The 19,776-nt window shown below is 43.5% G+C and overlaps 1 protein-coding gene across 10 annotated transcripts in view; it reads right to left on the bottom strand.

The window, feature by feature from the left end:
* Positions 1-19,776, bottom strand: part of HMBOX1 (homeobox containing 1) — an 802,934-nt gene that overhangs the window by 150,339 nt on the left and 632,819 nt on the right. For all 10 annotated transcript variants that reach the window (XM_069605709.1, XM_069605710.1, XM_069605704.1 and 7 more), the window contains one exon: positions 6,571-6,653. In XM_069605709.1, the coding sequence (XP_069461810.1) occupies positions 6,571-6,653 (83 nt within the window). The remainder of the gene's footprint in view (positions 1-6,570; positions 6,654-19,776) is intronic.

Raw genomic sequence — 19,776 nt, 5'->3', positions numbered from 1 at the left:
TTTGCGAGGTTTCCAGAGGATTAGAAGAAGAATGGACAAGAAGCCACAGGCCAAACCTTTGGCTACCTGACAGCACCATACTGTTGCAGAACTACCACCCCTACTGACAAGCACAATAGCAGCTGCTGTGGGTCTGTGTGTAGCCTATCGCACAGAAAACAGGGCCAGGACAGCAGTGGTTGCTTCACAGTGTTGCAGAGGGTCTGCAGGCATCTCTGGTTATCTTCTTCAGTTACTTCAGCTTCCAGCACACACACTCCTCTGCAATCACGCTGCGCATTTTACAGAAAGGTGCGTTTGGCTGTCCAATCAGGATAGCCAGACCCCCTGTGGGAGCTGGTCCTATTCAGGCACTCTGGCAGACAATGGACAGGGGGGGTGGAAGTCTCCTCCCCCACTTCCTGCCTGCCCGAACACTCTGGAGCCTAGGCAGGGATACCCAAGGGTTACCGCCAAAGGCAAAACACACATACCCCCCCTACACCTCCCCCTCCCAGAATGGTAGAAGGTGGGAGAAGGGCTAACAAAGAATAACCACGCTACTAATGGCGAAAAAAGAAGAAGATAAGCCCCAAGTTGGTACTTGGGCGCCCCTATTGTGCACTACCGAGGCTATGCGGTAGAAAAACAACAATATTTGGTAGAACACGTCCACTGCCACCCGCCATAACTAGGAGATTGTCTATGTGACTACAAAGTAACAGGAGCAGAGAAAAGGGGGATGCTAGATATCCCTTAGGAACGCCACTGACGGTGGTGTGTGCCAATCGCTCATACTACAGAGTTTTGGGAGAGATACTAAGTCCTTAAGAACTGTAGTTACTCGAGGATATAGAAAAATAATATTAAAGGAGGACCCTAAGCAACACTGCCCATAAGGACATTGTGTGCTGCAGTAGTAAAAACACAGATGCCTTTAAGAGCTAAGGAGCAGACAGGTGCCGTAGTACAGGTAGAATACAAAGAACAGAGTTCCAAAAGACAGAGCCCACAAGAATGAATGAATGGAGAAAGGCCCTGCTCTTTCAGGGTTGAAAGAAAAAGTTCCAGAAGTCCAACAAAAAGCACTGGGGGTCTCCCTAGGCGAGGGGATGAAGCTTAAAAATGATACATCTCCGTAACACTGGCGCTATCACTCCAGGAGTTGCCAACCGCTGTCATACCAACTTAGCCACGAACTACTGCGCATAACTACAATCTCAGAGCGTAATAGCTCCCATGTCAGTCAAATGCGATTGGGCCTGTTTTTGTTAACCTATGTCAAGCTTTAGCGAAGGGTTTAGATAGAGGCGCACACCTATAGTAAGTAAGATTAGTAAAGAGATTCGAGGATTATGTTGTATAAACTTTTAGGTGCGGGGGGGAAAACTGAGGTCATGGCACAAGACCCCGACAATAAACAGTAAACAGAAAGAGGATTCAACTTGGGAACCCTCCCGTCCCCTGCACACTTTCAAATGTTTGGATTAATCCAATACAGTTGTTTAAACTGCGTTATATGCATTGTACATACATTTGTTTCTAACACATATGGTCAGACACAGGAGTGTGAGATAAAAAAATATATATCTTTATAGTCAGGCTGTATTATTTTCAGCAAAAATTATAGTTCAGACAAAGATTATTTACAGTGCATAGAAACAGTATCAATAGATAAAGCTCAAATTGAAGAAAAAATGGAGTCCAAATTGATTAGCGACGCGTTTCGAGGAAGTTCTCCTCTTCTTCATAAGGCCACACTTGGACTCTTAATGTAAAAGGAAAGCATAAATTCAGTAAAGAAAATTTTGTAAGCACAATGCATAGACTGTTCATGTCATATTAAATGTATACAGTTAAAAAATAAACGGCATTAATTTTATTTAGAACATTAATCTGTCCCTAAAAAATACGGAATCGAAACAATGTAACATGTTCTAATATGCATTGTAATTCATGCAACATTATAAGATTAACTAGGTTGCCCCTGCTCGAGAGAGGGGCTGAAGGTCTACTGAAGCATCTTTTACTGCAAAATTAACTGTATAACGTCCATCATGCTGTAATTTAGTAGAGTACTACCTCTAATGGGATCTATCACGTGGATGGTGAAACATAAGCTAAAGAAAATTAAATATGTAGGTAAAACAACACACAGATAATTCTTAGGTTATATCAATCTAATATGGAAGAGATACAAAAATCGTTACCTCTGTGAGTAGAAAATGCCGGAAACAGAGAACCGGACGGAGCGGTGAAAATAGATAGACAGTCTTCGTACATCAGTTAGTTCCTTAAAACATGGCTAATTCCCAAAAAGATACCAGAAATCTAAAGAAAACAAAGCCTGATCAATGCCAAGCTCAATGTTCAAACGTAACAGTCATAGGTGTGAGATAAAAAAAATTGAGTAACATACCTAACCAAAATATGGAGGGCGGAAAATAATCAATACAGCGGCCCACATAAGGATGTAGAACTTAAGTTTCCCGCCGTCACTACAGAGGTGCCTCAGTATGTAGGAATTCTGTCATACGAATAGCCAAACTGAACAGGAATGAAGTCCTGATTAGTATAATATACCTAGCAATCTGATATGAAGTAATGGAAACATAATATGATGTTTAATCAAAGCAAAAAATGTAAAGAATTACCGTGGTAAGAATGTGCAAATGGCACAATTCTCAAAGCTGATGTGCAACTGATGTCAAGATTGTGTGGCCGGTCAACAGCTGAAGAATCCGGCAGTAATAGGTCAGTTAGAGTATCAACTAAAGAAAGTGTAAGGAAAACAGAAAAAAAAGAGAATCATGAGACTAAGGAACTATTTCCCTGGTCCCTAGATAGATAAATGCACATGCATTCACGCTTACCTGGAGCATAGGGGGGCAATCCTGAACAGAGTCTGTTCAGCCGAGTGGCTTGTTGTTCACAAACCATGGAGACTACATGTGACCATGGAGATAAATAGAGGACTGAAGTAATAGGTAAAGAAAAAGGACTAAGAAGTAAATGGGCCTCAAGGTCGGCCATCTTGGAACGAGGTTATATTGTAATGAAGGTGTAGATCTCTAGGCATTCAATGACAAGAAGTAACTTAAATCGGGAAGCGTAAAGGTGCGTAACTAAATAAATTAAAAGGAAAAAATTCATACAGTACAGAAACCTATTGTGCGATGTAAATCGGACATTACAAATACTAGTCCGCACATCGTAGAACGGGGAGAGGAAAGTTGAGAAAAATAGTGTACCATGTGAAATAGAGTCGAAATTAGCAATGACAGAGGGTCTTGAATCGAACGAAACGCTCGGATCTTAAAAGGGAAAAAAATAGCACGGAAAAAATGAATATAATGTTCAGATTATCTGGCTAAGGTCATTTAATGACCATGTGTAACCTATCAGTTCAAAATAGGTGGATCACATGGATTCACATTATGCAGGAAGTGTTCAGTTTGGCTATTCGTATGACAGAATTCCTACATACTGAGGCACCTCTGTAGTGACGGCGGGAAACTTAAGTTCTACATCCTTATGTGGGCCGCTGTATTGATTATTTTCCGCCCTCCATATTTTGGTTAGGTATGTTACTCAATTTTTTTTATCTCACACCTATGACTGTTACGTTTGAACATTGAGCTTGGCATTGATCAGGCTTTGTTTTCTTTAGATTTCTGGTATCTTTTTGGGAATTAGCCATGTTTTAAGGAACTAACTGATGTACGAAGACTGTCTATCTATTTTCACCGCTCCGTCCGGTTCTCTGTTTCCGGCATTTTCTACTCACAGAGGTAACGATTTTTGTATCTCTTCCATATTAGATTGATATAACCTAAGAATTATCTGTGTGTTGTTTTACCTACATATTTAATTTTCTTTAGCTTATGTTTCACCATCCACGTGATAGATCCCATTAGAGGTAGTACTCTACTAAATTACAGCATGATGGACGTTATACAGTTAATTTTGCAGTAAAAGATGCTTCAGTAGACCTTCAGCCCCTCTCTCGAGCAGGGGCAACCTAGTTAATCTTATAATGTTGCATGAATTACAATGCATATTAGAACATGTTACATTGTTTCGATTCCGTATTTTTTAGGGACAGATTAATGTTCTAAATAAAATTAATGCTGTTTATTTTTTAACTGTATACATTTAATATGACATGAACAGTCTATGCATTGTGCTTACAAAATTTTCTTTACTGAATTTATGCTTTCCTTTTACATTAAGAGTCCAAGTGTGGCCTTATGAAGAAGAGGAGAACTTCCTCGAAACGCGTCGCTAATCAATTTGGACTCCATTTTTTCTTCAATTTGAGCTTTATCTATTGATACTGTTTCTATGCACTGTAAATAATCTTTGTCTGAACTATAATTTTTGCTGAAAATAATACAGCCTGACTATAAAGATATATATTTTTTTATCTCACACTCCTGTGTCTGACCATATGTGTTAGAAACAAATGTATGTACAATGCATATAACGCAGTTTAAACAACTGTATTGGATTAATCCAAACATTTGAAAGTGTGCAGGGGACGGGAGGGTTCCCAAGTTGAATCCTCTTTCTGTTTACTGTCTATGTCAAGCTTTACCCATCTTGGAATTAACACGCACCGCCACTATCGCAGAGCCTAATAGCACTTATGTTTCAATCAGTGGTCGAAGTGTATGAAAAGAAGTAGTGGAACTATGTTCCCTGCTGGCCTTCCCCCCACAAACCCCACCTTCTCGCCCGCTCCCACACCCAATACAAAACGTATACCTGGTTCCCACCTTTCCTCAATCTACCCCCAGCATTGTGTAAAGGCGGAAAGAAACACAGCGAAAGAAAATGCAAAATGCATTTTAAATGACCCCCATTAACTTTATTCATTGTCCCCCACACTCCCCTTTGTAGTCACCCACCATTGGCACCTCTTAAGTGGCATGCTAAACATTAAAGCCACCCCTCCCACCTACCCCCAGTGCAGTGTACTGAAGGGCAAGTTTTAACTTCTTGTTACACTTTTATTTTAAAATGTAACTGTTCCAGAATGGTTTCATAAAAAAAGTTTAAAAAAAGAAAACAAACAAAAAAAAAAAAAAGAAGTATAGGAACAGTGAAGCTTAATTAAAACAAATGTAGAGGAGCACTGCTCCCAACCGCTCCCGTCCACCTTGACCACTGGTTTCAATCATTGTGACTGGGCCAGACCATGTCACCAGTCGGGTACACATGGCGGTATCTGATCAAGTCAGTTTACCCTGGTCTACCTAGGAATAATGCCATGAACTCCCTCACCCGAGGTCTATAGCAGCTATGCCTGTTTGGAATTGCTTTCATCTCCTAAGAATATGCACTACTTCCTCCAACCAGTCAGCTCTCTAGCACTCCTGCTCTCGGAAGGGACAACGTTGATGCAATTAAATTCCACAACTCAAAACATAAACCTGTTGGGAATACCCATCCATCTGCTATACACAATGACCAGGGAACTGTAAAATGGGCCCTCTGGCACTTACAACCGAGCCTCACAAACAAGGACCATCTAATCGGGTAATCACAACATACTCCGCACTAGGCAGGGTATTTCTCTCAGAGATCCATTAACCCAAAACAACAGGACAAACACAGTCAGCTCAGCAGGCTCTGGAAAGTAACCAGGAATAGGGGCCTCTCACCATTCAACACAGACACTCACTCATACCAATTTGCTGAATCTCTCCTTCACACCAACAAACAATAGAACACAGCTATACCCCTCGATCAATTAGGTCTATCTGCACACATCCCAACACTACTCCATGAACACCTCAACAGTCTTTAGAACGCAGCTATACCCAACAAAACAAATCGGCCTAGCTGCACAAATAATATCATACACAGGCTCCACCGCCACCAGAATGCAGACTTGGAGTCCAACTACCTTGCTGCATACATTCCACTGTTGTCTCACAACCACTGCACCATGCCTAGCAACCGCACTGGCTGCACACACATTGAGTGCATCAAAGCACTATATACTACCCTACTCTCTCCACTGACCTGGACTACGTTCCCCAAGGGCGTTCAACCCACAGCGCTTTGAGATCATACCAATGGCATATAAGGCGCTATACAAATGCACCATGACATAACATATGATAACGTTTTAATGGAATATGCTAAGACGTTATACATGATTGTGGATTTCATCATCATGCTACCAGGGCAACATCCTGAGAAACTGCAGATCAAATGAGTCTGAATAGGGAGAGAGTAAGAGGATGAAAAAGAGTGAAAAGGAATGAGTGAGCTCAAGATGGAAAATATGTAAAAATCACAATCTAAATAGATTACACAAGTTCAAATCTTAGCAGGGCTGACTCGGCCCTTCCTCTTTCCAAGGTCAATAAGCCCGAGCACTGTTAGTTAAGCAATAATAGTCATTGTTACAATGCTTTATTCAGTATGCAGGTGTTATTTAAGAGAATGTTTAGATGTATACAACATTTTAAAATAAACTGATCAGAGAGCATACCACATTTTTCTCATTTTGAAAGTAATTAATTATGTTTGGGTATTCTTCACAAATCAAACAGAAAAACATGCTTGGTTGGTATTTACCTGGCTTTTGAATGACAGCGTTGCAGGCATTTGCAATCTCCTCTCTTTTGGCCTCATCAGGATACTGATTTTCATTGAAATAACTGGAAAAAAAATCAAAATATCAAAAATAGTTCAGTTCGACACAGGGGAACAAAATGTACTAGTCAGGAAAGATGTAGAGTTGTGTTTTGACCATTTTTGAGATCCACCACATTTGACCTCTACACACGAGGAGGACGATTTCGCAGGTCCCCTACTTACCTGTACCACTATCAACATTTTGCATTCATGCAGTAGATTAGGGAGGGCAAGATTTGGAGTTCCAATGTTTCCACCAGTGCAATTTAAATACCCAACATTCGGATGAATTCCCCAATCTTTCCCTGCAGGTGCATTTACCCTAAATGCCTAGTCAAGGTCAACTCTGAGACAAGAAAGACGCAATGAACAAGGTAGTGTCCCAATGCAGGTTCCCTATTTGCGTGACACGAAGGCTCTACTTTACACCGTTAACTGCACTGAAAGCCCAGATAACTCAAGTTACCATTACTCCACTCAGTGGCACTTCATTTATCATCCTGAAAGGAGGTAACACACAAGTTTGTTGGCAGCTTAACACACTGACTGATTTTACTAGATTACCCATTTCTAAAAGGCAGCAGATATTTGGATTGGGCCTGTGACTTTAAATTCATCTTCAATCGAGTCAAAGTCCTGTAGCTCTAATAGACCTCCAGATAAGTGATTAGCCATTATCAATTAGCCACTGCTATTTCCACACCACAGCTGGTTCTCCTACAGTTGTAGAAATCTATACAAAAGGAAAGGATGCAAATGACAACTTCACATTCAAATATAAATATATGAACTGCATCGTGGCCACACCATTTGAAAGAAACACATGCAAGGAAACAGCAAGAGTGTATTTGTTCACAGTAAATTTGATTTAATTCTTATAGAGCTCCACATCCCCATAAGCCTGAAGGCGCACACAAAAAACCCCCAAAACAACAACAATTAAAAACAGACAAGCCTCAGGTGGCACTATACCCCGGAACGATTACACAACGTGTTCCCCCTAGCGTCAGACCAATGCTGCAAGGATGCAACGCGGTAGGACTGGCGAGAAATCTGGAGAAACTGCTCAAGACTACAAGAATTCTGAGGGGAAATACAGAATCAAATGAAGGAAATATACCCAAACCTAGATATATTGGGGGACAACTTCTGGTGGTGTGGGACGTGGGATTCGGAAGCGAAGACACCACATAAGACGCAGAAGCTGATAACCCTGCTAATCGCAGCATGGCTAACGAAAGCACACAATTGGAAAAAACAAACTTCCCCAACAATAGTTGGTTGTATAAAATATGGAACTTCGTAGCACTGGCATGGTTGACATACAAGATACAATACGACTCGGGGAGATTCAGAAAGGAATAGGGTCCGGTGCTTACCTATCTACAGAGTGACTACATGGCACAGTAGTGCCTACACAAGATAAGAATATTGGACATCATATGAACTCTATCGGAAAGGGGAGAAGCTTGATGGAACCTTTGGTGGGAGGGGAGTATGGGGGTGTTTGATAACTGCTTTTGTTCTGTTATATAAAATCAATAATAATATTTTTAAATAAAAACAGACAAGCCAAGACAGACAAGAGCCAGAAGAGGGCAAACGTGCAAGGAGGCATTCAGCCAGGTTGAAGATTGAAAAGGTGGTGCTTCAAGCGTTTCTTGAAGAGAGGGATTGTACTTGCTGATCTAATAAACCTGGTACAGCATTCCATGCTAGGGGAGCCTAGACATCAAAGGTTGTACCAACAAAGCAGACCAGCTTGTATCTGGGTTGAAGGAATTTAAGATTGTCCTGAGAGTGCAGAAGGCGTCCTGGTTCGTTCACCTTAAACCGATCCTTCAAATATTTAGGAATGATGCCAGTCCAGCATTTATAGGTCAAAGTCAGGATTTTGTGAGTGATACCATGTCCTATGGGGAGCCAATGGAGATTCCTTCTGGCATCTGATACATGGTTCCGTCTAGACAAGCCATGGATGCAAAACGGCTCCATTTTGAGAGACCTGGAGAGAATGAATATTTGTTTGCGATGTGCCGGTCAACAGACTATTACAATAGTCCAGCCTTGAGTTCACAAGGGCAGTGGCTAATGGGAAACAGTTCCTGAATGAAATGAAAGGCCAGCTATGGCTAAGACGCATTATGTAAGATATGATATGGCATTTATAACGCACCTGTACACAAGTTTGCAAGAGGAGCAGAGATGGGCGATGTGCCGTTCAACAGACAATTACAATAGTCCAGCCTTCAGTTTACAAGGGCTGTTGCTAATGGGAAACATTTCCTGAATGAAATGAAAGGCCAGCTATGGCTAAGATGCATTATGTAAGATATATGGCATTTATAACGCACCTGTACACAAGTTTGCAAGAGGAACAGAGATGGGAGGCATGAGTTTGCATAGTAAGTTGGCTGTCTAGAACAACAGTGAGCGTCTTCACAGAGTTACCCGCAATGGTGAAGCTTCTATAAAGAAGTTTCTATAAACTGGGAAAGCTTCTTCAATCGAGGGGCAGAAGCCACTATTAGGAGCTCTGTTTTGTCCCTGTTAAGTGCTTAGGAGTTGTCGGCCATCCAGCTCTGAACAGCATCATACACTTTGTTGATGGCAAGTGGGCACTGTGTGTGATTACCAGTAAGCTCAAAGATGACCTGGGTGACGTCAGTGTAGGTGGTGTACTGCACCAAGGAGGTCCAGGAGACTGAGGCGGAGCCCAATGTAGACATTAAAGAGCATAGGGGTAATACACGATCCCTGTGGTACACCACAGTTTGAGTAATGGGAAGGGAGCTGGCTTCACCTACAGCCACTCTTGCAGTGCTTGGTCCCAAGAAAGAGTAGATACACTGAGCTGCCAAATCTGAAGTTTGTCTAGTCCTTTAATCTGGTCACCAACAGAGTGATCGACCAGATAAAAGGCCGCAGAGAGATTCAAGAGCATTAGCAGGGCAGGATGTCCCCCGTCCACTATGCTGGTAAAGTGGATTTGAGGTCCAGCATAGCGATTTCTATTCTGTGCTTAGCTCTGAAACCCGACTGGCGATCCCATAGGATTCGGTGTTCTTCGAGGTGACATTGAGGCTGTAAGTAGGCTACTTTGTCCAAGATTTTAAGCAAAAATGGCATGTTTGTATTGGGACGATAGTTGTTGGCCAAGGCTGGATCCAGAGAGTTTAAGTAGTGGCGTAATCCAAGTTTCTTTAAAAGACGAGGGGACCGAGCCTTCGCTTAAGGAGAGATGAATAGATCTGTTTATCCAGGGGACAAGTACCTCAGAAGACTCTCTAAGAATATTAACTCTCCCAGACAAGAAAAAGGTTTCATGGCAATAATCGTCTGAGATTTCAGCTTCCAAGCAGGGTGTGAAATTAAACGAAGGAATGTTGAGCACCTCATGAGGTTGGGAGGGGGCAGTCTTGTCACCAGAGCACTCTTGAAGGTCCGGAATGGTTTGCTTGTGTCCCAGGATTTTGGCAGAAAATTCATCATGGGTAGTCTGGCAGGAGGCAGAGTCTTTGGTAATAGCCTGATTGACAGTTGGTGGATCCTCAAATTCAGTGAGTATTTTGAACAATCGCTTGAGCTAGACCGAGCATCAGCGATTCTTCAAGTAGGAAGATTTAGCTTTGATGATTGCTGTTTTAAACTCTTTCGCTGACTGTTTGTAAAGGCCGAGAGAGGCGGCAGGGGGATTCATCCGCCAATTCCGTTCTAAAGCTCGTTTGTTACGCCTGAGTGCAAGAATGTCATTGAACCAACAATTCTTGCAAGTCTCCGGTTGAATCCTTTTGGTTTCTTGAAGGGGTAATGGTTTCAATGAAAGAGTTGATAGTATCCATAAAATGCATCACCAAGACAAAAGAACTCAGAAAACTGTCAATAGGCTGTAGCCTAGCATCAAGCATGGCTGAAAAGTTGCCGGAGTGACATTTTTAAAATGTCTGGTTTTCTTTTCATTTCTAGGGAGTCCAACCTGGCGGGTACTGATGGTAGCTGAGCATGTACACTCACTAGATGGTAATCCGACCAAGGACATGGCGAGAATCGAACATCCGAGAGGGACAGGCAGTGTTTTAAAGCCCATTCCAAAGTATGAACCCCTGCATGTGTGGAGCTTTTACCCATTGTAAGTTGCCAATGGTATGTAAGGCCTTAATTAGGGAGAAGGCATGACTATCAGGGGGGTCTTCAGCCCAAAGGTTCTGGTCTCCAAGAATAATTAAAGGCGAGAAAGTGTTCCTCAAATAGAGTCATAGCCTTGGGAGGTCTGTAGATGACCAACACGCTCAGGGAAGCATTGGGGTTGATTCTTATTTTTACAATGAGGGCTTCACGCTCCTTGGGGCTCGGATGAGTGACTGAATGGCAGTCAAGATTTTTTTTTTTTTTTTTACACACACACAAGGGCCACTCCTCCGCCCTTTTGATCTGTGCGGTCCATGCAAAATATCGAATAGTCTGGAGGAAGGGATAAGGTGGCATCAATAGGAATGGGTCAATTAAGCCACGTTTCCGTAAGAGCCATCACATCTGGAGCAAATGAATGACATTCTAGAATCTAGAGAGTTGTCAGAGCCAAGAGTATTAGAAGACAAAGGGGTGTGTGGTCCCTCCACATGTGTGAAGTCAGAGCTACACACAGCAGTACAAGGGGGTATCTGGAGAGTACACATAACCGCCTCAGAGAAAACCATGGGAGGAATTGTATCCTTAGACAACAAACTGAGAGTCGCTTGCTCTTTAGCAGAGATCAACAGATCGATATTTTTGGTACAAATGTCCCAAGAGAAGAGGGATGCTGCTTCCTGCTTCATGGAAGCACAGGGCGCTAGGTCCAGGTGTCAAGAGGGCTGCAAAGGAGCATTTAGGATGTCAGCGGTGAGCCCAAACAAAGGAATGTAAGAAGTCTGGTCCTTTGGGTGCCGGGGCAGGAAGGAGAGTGCGTAATCGGAGTCGTCAGTGGTGATGGGCCAGTGAGGGGCACAGAAGAGGGGGGGAGCTCTTCAGCCTCTGGGGGAGTAAGGTAGCATTGCAAAATATTAGTTTCTTGGGCTGATAGGAAGCCGGGTTATAGACAGAAGTAGGAGGCCTGGCGGCACACACACTTTGTATGAGATCATTGATAGAATTCATTGCAACAGTAGGGGGGTAAACAGTGGAACGTACAGTGAGGAAGTGGCAAAAGAGGCAGGACCTGCACACCGCGCATACCTTGCGAGAGTGGCAATAACCGGCCTCACAAAAGGCACCAGCGCGCCACCGATGGCATTTTGAGGGGCGGTTATCCCAGGAGATGTAGTTCAAGAGAACTACCGAGAAGACAGAGCGCTAGGCTGACGAGGAAATGCAGCCGGCGTGTAACCAATGCGTGCTGTTCCAAAGAAGGCGGGACAGAAGTCGACAGTGGTGGCGGAGTCAAATCTAGATGGAATCAGAAACTGTGAAACTGAGATAACTCTGCATGGCAAACTTGACTGTCTACACAAATGAATAGCAGTCCTTACTGATTGGATATAATGAAGTAAACACTTTCAGCAAATGGTTCAGGCTTCAGTGCTATACAATCTAATAGGCAGGCAGAGTTAAAAAATGTCAAATACAACAACCTCACTCGCATGCATATAACGCCAAGAAAATAAGTCCTTCCAGTTATATGAAAGTATCCAGCAACCTTTATGAAAGGGAGAATCGTCAAAGATGGGATAAAAGAAACAGCATGTTACATAAACGTAAAACTAAAATTAATTGGGGCCTGCATCGGGTTTCTTTACAGGACTGAGAATCAGCATGACAAAATAAAATCTGGTAACACTATATGGGATGGTCCCTCTTTTTTGTTTATGGGGGTTTGATCTAATGTAGGGACGGTATAGCATAAACTAACAGAGATCAGATCAACTATAAAATCTTGGAGTTTTTAAGTGTAAATCTTAGATAGCTGTCTGATGCAACAATGTTATTATGTTGCCCCGGTTCACAGTGACAATTACAGTGGAAAGGTGGAAAACTAAAATAACCTTAAATGCTACATTTGTGAATGAAACAGCAACATTGACTACAAAGTAAACAGCAATTTCTCCAGCAGCAGGGCTGGGGATGGCTTTCGCATGGGAAAAAAGGGCGAATTTAGGCTTTGAAGCCCGACTATACCTTTATGGCACTAACTGGATCTCCAAAGGGCCAAATGTGTGCTTTGTTCTAAAGACAGGCCTTGGGAGGAAAACAAATGCTACTAATTAACAAACCCCATTTGTAGTTGTGCCTACCAAAAATTGCCTAATAACACAGGGATATATTCTGAGAACTGGGCCTGCTGTGGTTGTTCCCAAGCTTATAAGAAGTTGCTCATCAACTAGGTCTTCCAAGCAGGATGCCATTCACACCTGCAGAGACCTGGAGTCCAACATCTGTGACTGCCAGATGGTGAAATCGAGGGACAGGGAACAGTGTCATCAAATGACCCAGAGCAGCCTCATTGACACTTACCATAACCACAAGACCCTCTGGTTCATAAAAGGCCAGCTCTGAAGCCTCAACTGAACTGATATTGTTGCTGCCAGGCCAGGAAAAGGGGATGCCATTTAATATTTTGTTTAATAAGGAAAGTAAGTGTCTCTGAATTTTACATATGGGATCATATTTTCTTGACTATCCTTTGAAACAAATGTCGTAGAAATGTAGTTTTTCATTCTCATTGTTTTTTAAACTATCAGCAGAAAGTAAAACGATGTTTGTGTTAATTGTTTAATTATGCAAATTAGGAAAATGCAGATATGTTTGCACAGAAACGCTGCACGTCAGGGATGGATATTTTCTAGCATCCATGCCAGCTAGGCCATTATTCTGAGGGGAACAGGATTGTTGAGTGAATGTGTCAGAGAAGGAAGCCAACAGGCCAAATGCAGGAGGAGAGAAACCAGCTTCTGGTGGGAAGCTGGGCCCCTTGCTAACTGATGCCCACCTGTTTATAGAGGGAGAGAATTGAACCATTCCTTAAGAGGGTGCCCACCTGTCTGAGACAGCCAAAAGAAATGTCTGTGCAAGTATAATACCAATGGGAAATATAATTATATGGAGAGGTATACTCTAAAGGGGAATAGATTAAGCCCCAGCCCTTCGATTTGTGAAAGTACTGTGGGGCGATATATATACATTGACTGTACATCCTGGGAAACTAGTAAATATTTCAGAAGTCTAAGTGTAAAAGACCCACATGCTGCATATATTGGGAGATCCTCGATTTCTTATCTGTGTAATGTCCAACTACCAGAATGGGAGAGATATAATATCTCATGTTGCACATGCCTAGAAAAATGTCATTGAAGTTATTCCTTGGTTATACCACTGAGCGGGATCCTGTTACCAGTTTTGAACCACTCAAGGAAACAGTTAACTGATACTCGTTTTCCCACATTAAATTGGCCATTAAAAAATTACAAAATGTACACTTTACACAGTGATGCAATCGAAACCCCACTGAAAGTAATATAGCAAACATACTTGTTAAATATAAATGTTTCTTTTCGCAAGCGATTTACACGCAGGAATGTCAAGTAGCCTGTCTTTAAATTGGGTTTTCTAGAATGCTGTTTGAAATACGAACCGGTCTATTGATTAAGGGGGACGTGTTCTTCAATAAATGAGAAGTAGATAGATTTAAATAGGCAGGGATGCTCTGATGTAATTGTTTTTTAGAAAATGAAAACGTTATCCTTTATCCTCATTCACTTTCCAACGCTTGGCGAATGTGCACTTAAGGTAAACCAAATGTACATATTGTGATGTGTGTGTTTTAAAAAGTCTATTAAAGTTAAATGCAGCTTTGGTAATTCAATTACCCAAATATGATCATTCATCATTGTAATAACCATTGACATTAGGATTTCGTTGAAAATGTAAAAGATGTCAAATTTTATTTATTTTAAATTGGTTTGAGCATTTCTATTTCATTAATAAACAGACCTTGTGTGTTCCTTGTCCCAAAAGGGGAGGGAGGCTGCAGGGATTCAATATTGTTAAAATGGCGCAATCCAGGTTTGGTTCATAAAAAGAACTTTGTTTGAATAGATTGTGTGCGCCTAATTGGGGTGGGTGGAAAACCTGTGTATATGCGTATGCTGCTTTTCTAATAAGTATCGTAACAGGCTAATGTTTACATCTTCAACCCATAGCTATCACTTTCTTCACAAACTTACAAAGGGGAAACTGGACAATCATTCTTCCCAGGAAGGGGCTCATAGCATCTTAGGGATAAACTAAGAAAGCAGACAATAAATCCAGTTTCTATGTTCCAAGAAGTACTGTAGCAATCGCCCCCGCTCAGGGGGGCATACAGGGCCAGTAATGCCCTCAACAGCCCGAGTATAGGTAGGCCAGAGTAGCTAGGGCCTTGGTGAGAGCTCAGGGCCGTTAGCAGCTCTGTAAGCCCCCCTCCCCCCAGTCCGAGGTGAAAATGGTTTATAATTTTCACAGTAGATGGGCTCTACGTGTATTGTGCAAGCCCAATCTCACATAAAAAAAATGGCCACCGCCATAGGTCTATTTCCATTGCTGTTGCAGCCGCCGGTGGGAGGAGCACCGGAATGGGAGCACAAAGCTCTAGTTCAGCAGGTAAATGGGGAGGTAGGAAGGGGTGTGTGCAAAGGGTACAGGATGTCTTTGGGGTTTAGGGGGAGATATGATATGATATGGTATTTGTATACCCTCCCGTTTCCCCACAATCAAGATAGCGCTACCTGGGGAAAGGTTTGGGTGGCTGGAAAATGCGGGCGCTTCTCACCTATTCCAGCCACCCGATTGGATGAGCCCCCTTCCCCGGATGCAAATACACTATATATTCAGTTTGAACTGTGTTCCACGATTTTGGTTCATATCAGCAATATCTAGTCGATGACGGTAAACACAGCATGCCACATTCTCGACATGCTAAAAAAAGCGACAGTCTTTTAGCTCTAATCTTCACATAAAACCCTCTATGTAATATAGGGAGATGAAACCAATATCCTCGCCCAACAAATGGCCATTTTAATGTTACTTTCTTCTGCCTTCTACCTCCCTAAACGAACCCCCCAGAGTGAGAAAAATTTAAAAGGCGCAGTATCGATTTGGTCAGTTAACTGTGCCGCAAGAACACGTTTTGCTGCTGTTCACTACAACATTTTGGAAACTGTAACGGACAGTTTCCACATACTGTAAGCACAGTGAAGCAATGTCTACACAACATGCATTCTACACCATCAGATAACAACTGAGGCCATCAGTCATTGCACTCCTCATTCCGGGGGTCATTATTCAGCAAGAATACATTAGCTAAATACGCATTCACCGGATTTAGCATTCACTTCGAGTTTTTATGGTCAGTTTGGTGAAATAATTGAAATTCTATCTAACTGTAGCCTACATTCTACTACCTCTAGCATACACAGTGAAAAAAAGGTAGTGGGGCCAAGAATCGCCTTCCAGTGCACTGAGGCTGTACTGAGAAATGCAAACAAAGGGCCAAAAGGGGCAAAATCCTTAATGTAACAAAGCAAAAAAGGGTCCGATATAGAAAAATACTGTGAAGAAATGGGAGTGAGAACTTAAATTCTCAAATGTACAGGGGCTAGTTGAATAATGCACACCAAACCTCCTGCAGATAATATGCAAATCTGTTAACAAGTTATTAATTATTAATGAGCCAATCAAAATATAGCCAGCCAGAATTAAATTATAATTAACTCATTATAAGAACATCGGGTACACAATCAAAAATAATTAACTAATCAAGCAATAAAAACGGAAAAAACAAAATGAGCCATGAGTGGTAAAAATAAACCAGAGAATCAAAGACTGGGGAGTAGACATGTTCAAAAGCAATAAGAAAAAGAATGTTTATTCAAAGAAAAAACGAAATAGACACAAAGATGACATGGGATTTCTAAAAAGAGACTTAAAGGAAAGGTGTTCCATGGGACCATGGGCAAGGCAAGGTTTCATTCACTTGCTCCATGGTTAGGAATAGGAAGAGTTCTTGACACAAAGAGCACCTTGGAAGACGATCGGCTGTTCCCTGCGTGCCCAACCCAATCTTACGAATTAATCCTCTTACCCTGGCCCAGTAATTCAGCCCACCCACGTGCAGGTCTTCTGCATATGGCTGGCTCCATGGTGACCGACAGGGCCGTCTTCCTATGCGGCCTGCAGCCGGGGGGTTGCTGCCCTGGGAAAAATTAGAGAAAGATATTTTGCAGACACGCGTGGGTGGTAGAGAGTTTTGTTTGTGTGACAAAAGCTACACTTCGTCCATCCTTCCCCAATATACCCATATATGGGGGATTTTTGTTTTTGTAAGAAAATATTACAAAACAAGAAACAATGTCTATGTTTTAAAGCTGAAATAATTTTTTCTGGAAAATTAATATTCAAAGTTTTTTTTTTTTTAAAGTCATTTTTCCTTATGACAAGTTCCAAAAACCTGCGTGTGAGCTCCCAAGCGACGGGGGCTACCCGCGTGCTGGAGCTGCTCTCTGCTTTCACAGACACTGATGCAGAATAACGAGGTGGACACCGAGCTGCCAACCACGCGCCCAACTTTATTCGCTGCACAACTGGAACTGCCTTTCCCCATAAAGCCCGCCTCCCTAACCCCAACGTCACTTCCCAGGGAGCGACCGCAACGGCAGCCGTCCCACACAATGATGTTGTGGAGCTGTATGGGTGCTGCTTGCACGCTATGACATCTCCCCCCTTTTTAAAGCACTGGATCACTCACTGTTTCTTACCCCATCTCCTTGTTCAGTCTGTGAGGTTTCATGCAGCACCTCTGTGGCCTCACAGTGATGCGAGGCGTTGGCAGAGGCTAAGGTTCACCTTCCCTTCCCCTGTCTTGGTCAGACGATTCCCCGTCACCAAGGTAGGGTTCATCTGGCCATCTCTCATCAGGGCTGTCCTAGAGACGTTCCCACTCAGGCTCTGGTGGGATTGCCACCTTCTTAAAGTGTGACACATTTCGCGTCACTGACGAATGTCTATCTCCTCGACCCATGATCATGGTGCCCGTCCTTTGCGCCACTGTCAGGCGTTCTGGTGCAAATGTGGCATCTTCCTTCCGACTCCTCGGATGACGTATGAACACTTGATCCCCTAGTTCTAAGGCCGATTCGTGAGCCTGCCTCCAAGCATCAGCTCTGTCTTTCATCTTCTCCCGCTTGCTGTTCTAGCGGGGTTGGTGGTGTGGGATCCAGACCTTCTGGTAGCTTAGTCTTAACAGGTCTCCTGAACATCAGATCTGCTGGACATACCCCGGTGGTGCTGTGCGGGGTGTGTAGGTATTCCCTCAACAGCTGATAGAGGGCCTGCTCAAAGGGCTTGTTGAGATTCGTGGCTATTTGTAGTGTCCTCTTAATACTTGCCATAAACCTCTCAACAATGCCATTGGCTTGGGGCCATCAGAGGGTTATTTTCCTGTACTGAAAACCAATGTACTTGGCAAAGTTCTGAAAGTCCAGGCTGGTGAAAGGTGGACCATTGTTGGACTTTATGACTCTCGGGACCACATATGCAGACATCATGCGGTCCAATACTGGGATCACGCATGTGGCGGCTGTGCTCTCGACCAGCTGAGCTTCCGGAAAACGAGAATGTTCATCTATCAGCATGAGGACGTAAGCACTGATACGGAGAGGGCCAAAAAGTCCACTGCCAGTTTATCCCACACGTTTTCAGGGAGTGGGGATATCTGCAGCGGGTTTGGGGGTGTGGTGACGGAACTACTTGCGCACATGTCGGGCAGCCTCCTACCATTTCTTCCACCAAAGCGTCCAATCTCAGGAACCACACCTTTTGGCGTAGCACGCGCTTCGTTGATACCGCCCCCCCCCGGTCGGCTTCATGCGCCAGACGGACAGTCTTCTCTCATAGCGCCTCCGGGATCACTACTTTGCAACCCTTCAAGACGACGTGGTCATCTACTATAGACAGTTCATCCCTGACCAGGTCTAAACATCTAATGTCGTCCTGTACGGATTCACTCTCACATTTAGCTTGCTGTTTGAGATGGGCCAGTCTTTCTGCCTGGATGCAGTGTCTGACAGTGTGAAGGGCGGGATCCTGCTCTGACTGGGTGATGAGATCAGACCATCCTATTGGTAATGGCTGTAGATGCCTGGCCGGTGTTTGACATCGAACTTGTAGTCCTGGAGGTGCAGCCCCTATCTGGCGATTCTGGGAGGCATCCTGGCCTTGGGATCCCCATAGATCATAAACAGGGCTTGATTGTCCGTTACGACGGTGAATGCCTTACCGTACAGGAATAGATGAAAGTATTCACAGGCCCACACCACTGCCAGGCACTTTCTCCGCCTGTGAATAAGCCTGCTCCGTGGCTGTGAGACTCTTGCTGAAGTAGGCCACGATAAATCGGTTGGCTGGGTCAGCCGGGTCTCTGTGGAAAGATGGCTCCCAGAACTACGGGGCTGGCTTCCACAATCACCTCGGTCTCTCTGTGCATCAAAATACGCCATGTCCTCTGCCCTGGCGATGTAGTTGCGGATGGTCTCGAATGCCCTTTGACAGTCCTCCGACCACTCGAACGTCTTGTCTTTGCGGGTGAGCAACTGCAGAGGGATGCTGACTGTGGCATAGTCCTTGAGGTCCCTCGAGCAATAGCTTGCCAGACCCAGGAAGGATCGTAGCTCTGTCCTGTTTTTGGGAGGTTGCACTGTGTTGAGGACTGCCACTTTCTCTGGATCTGGCATCATCACCTTTTCTGAAAATATATGTCCGAAGAACCTCAGTGACCCTTTTCCAAACTCGTGCTTTGCTTTGTTGAGCGGGAGTCCTGCTGCCTCCAGTGCGGCACACACCCTGTGCAACGCTACATCATGTTCTTCCTTAGTCTTCCCGAATACCAGGACATCGTCCGAGTAATTGAGGCAGTTTGCGTGTTTCTTTGTGGAATATTTCAGCTGCTGACAAAATGCTGAAACTCAGTCTCTTATATTGAAAAAGCCCCAAGTGAGTCATGAATGTCGTGATGTATCGTGACTCAGGCACGATCTCAATCAGATGGTATTCCTTCCTGAGGTCAACCTTGGAGAATACCTTTGCGCCATGGAGTAAATTAATCATGTCCGTGATCCTCAGTGCCTGGTGGCACTCCCG

The sequence above is a fragment of the Ambystoma mexicanum genome, chromosome 4p (genome assembly GCF_040938575.1).
Source record: "Ambystoma mexicanum isolate Mex_15411 chromosome 4p, UKY_AmexF1_1, whole genome shotgun sequence".
NCBI classification, from domain to species: Eukaryota; Metazoa; Chordata; class Amphibia; order Caudata; family Ambystomatidae; genus Ambystoma; species Ambystoma mexicanum.
Note: the sequence above shows the minus strand (reverse complement) of the source record. Positions and strands in the feature narration are given on the sequence as shown.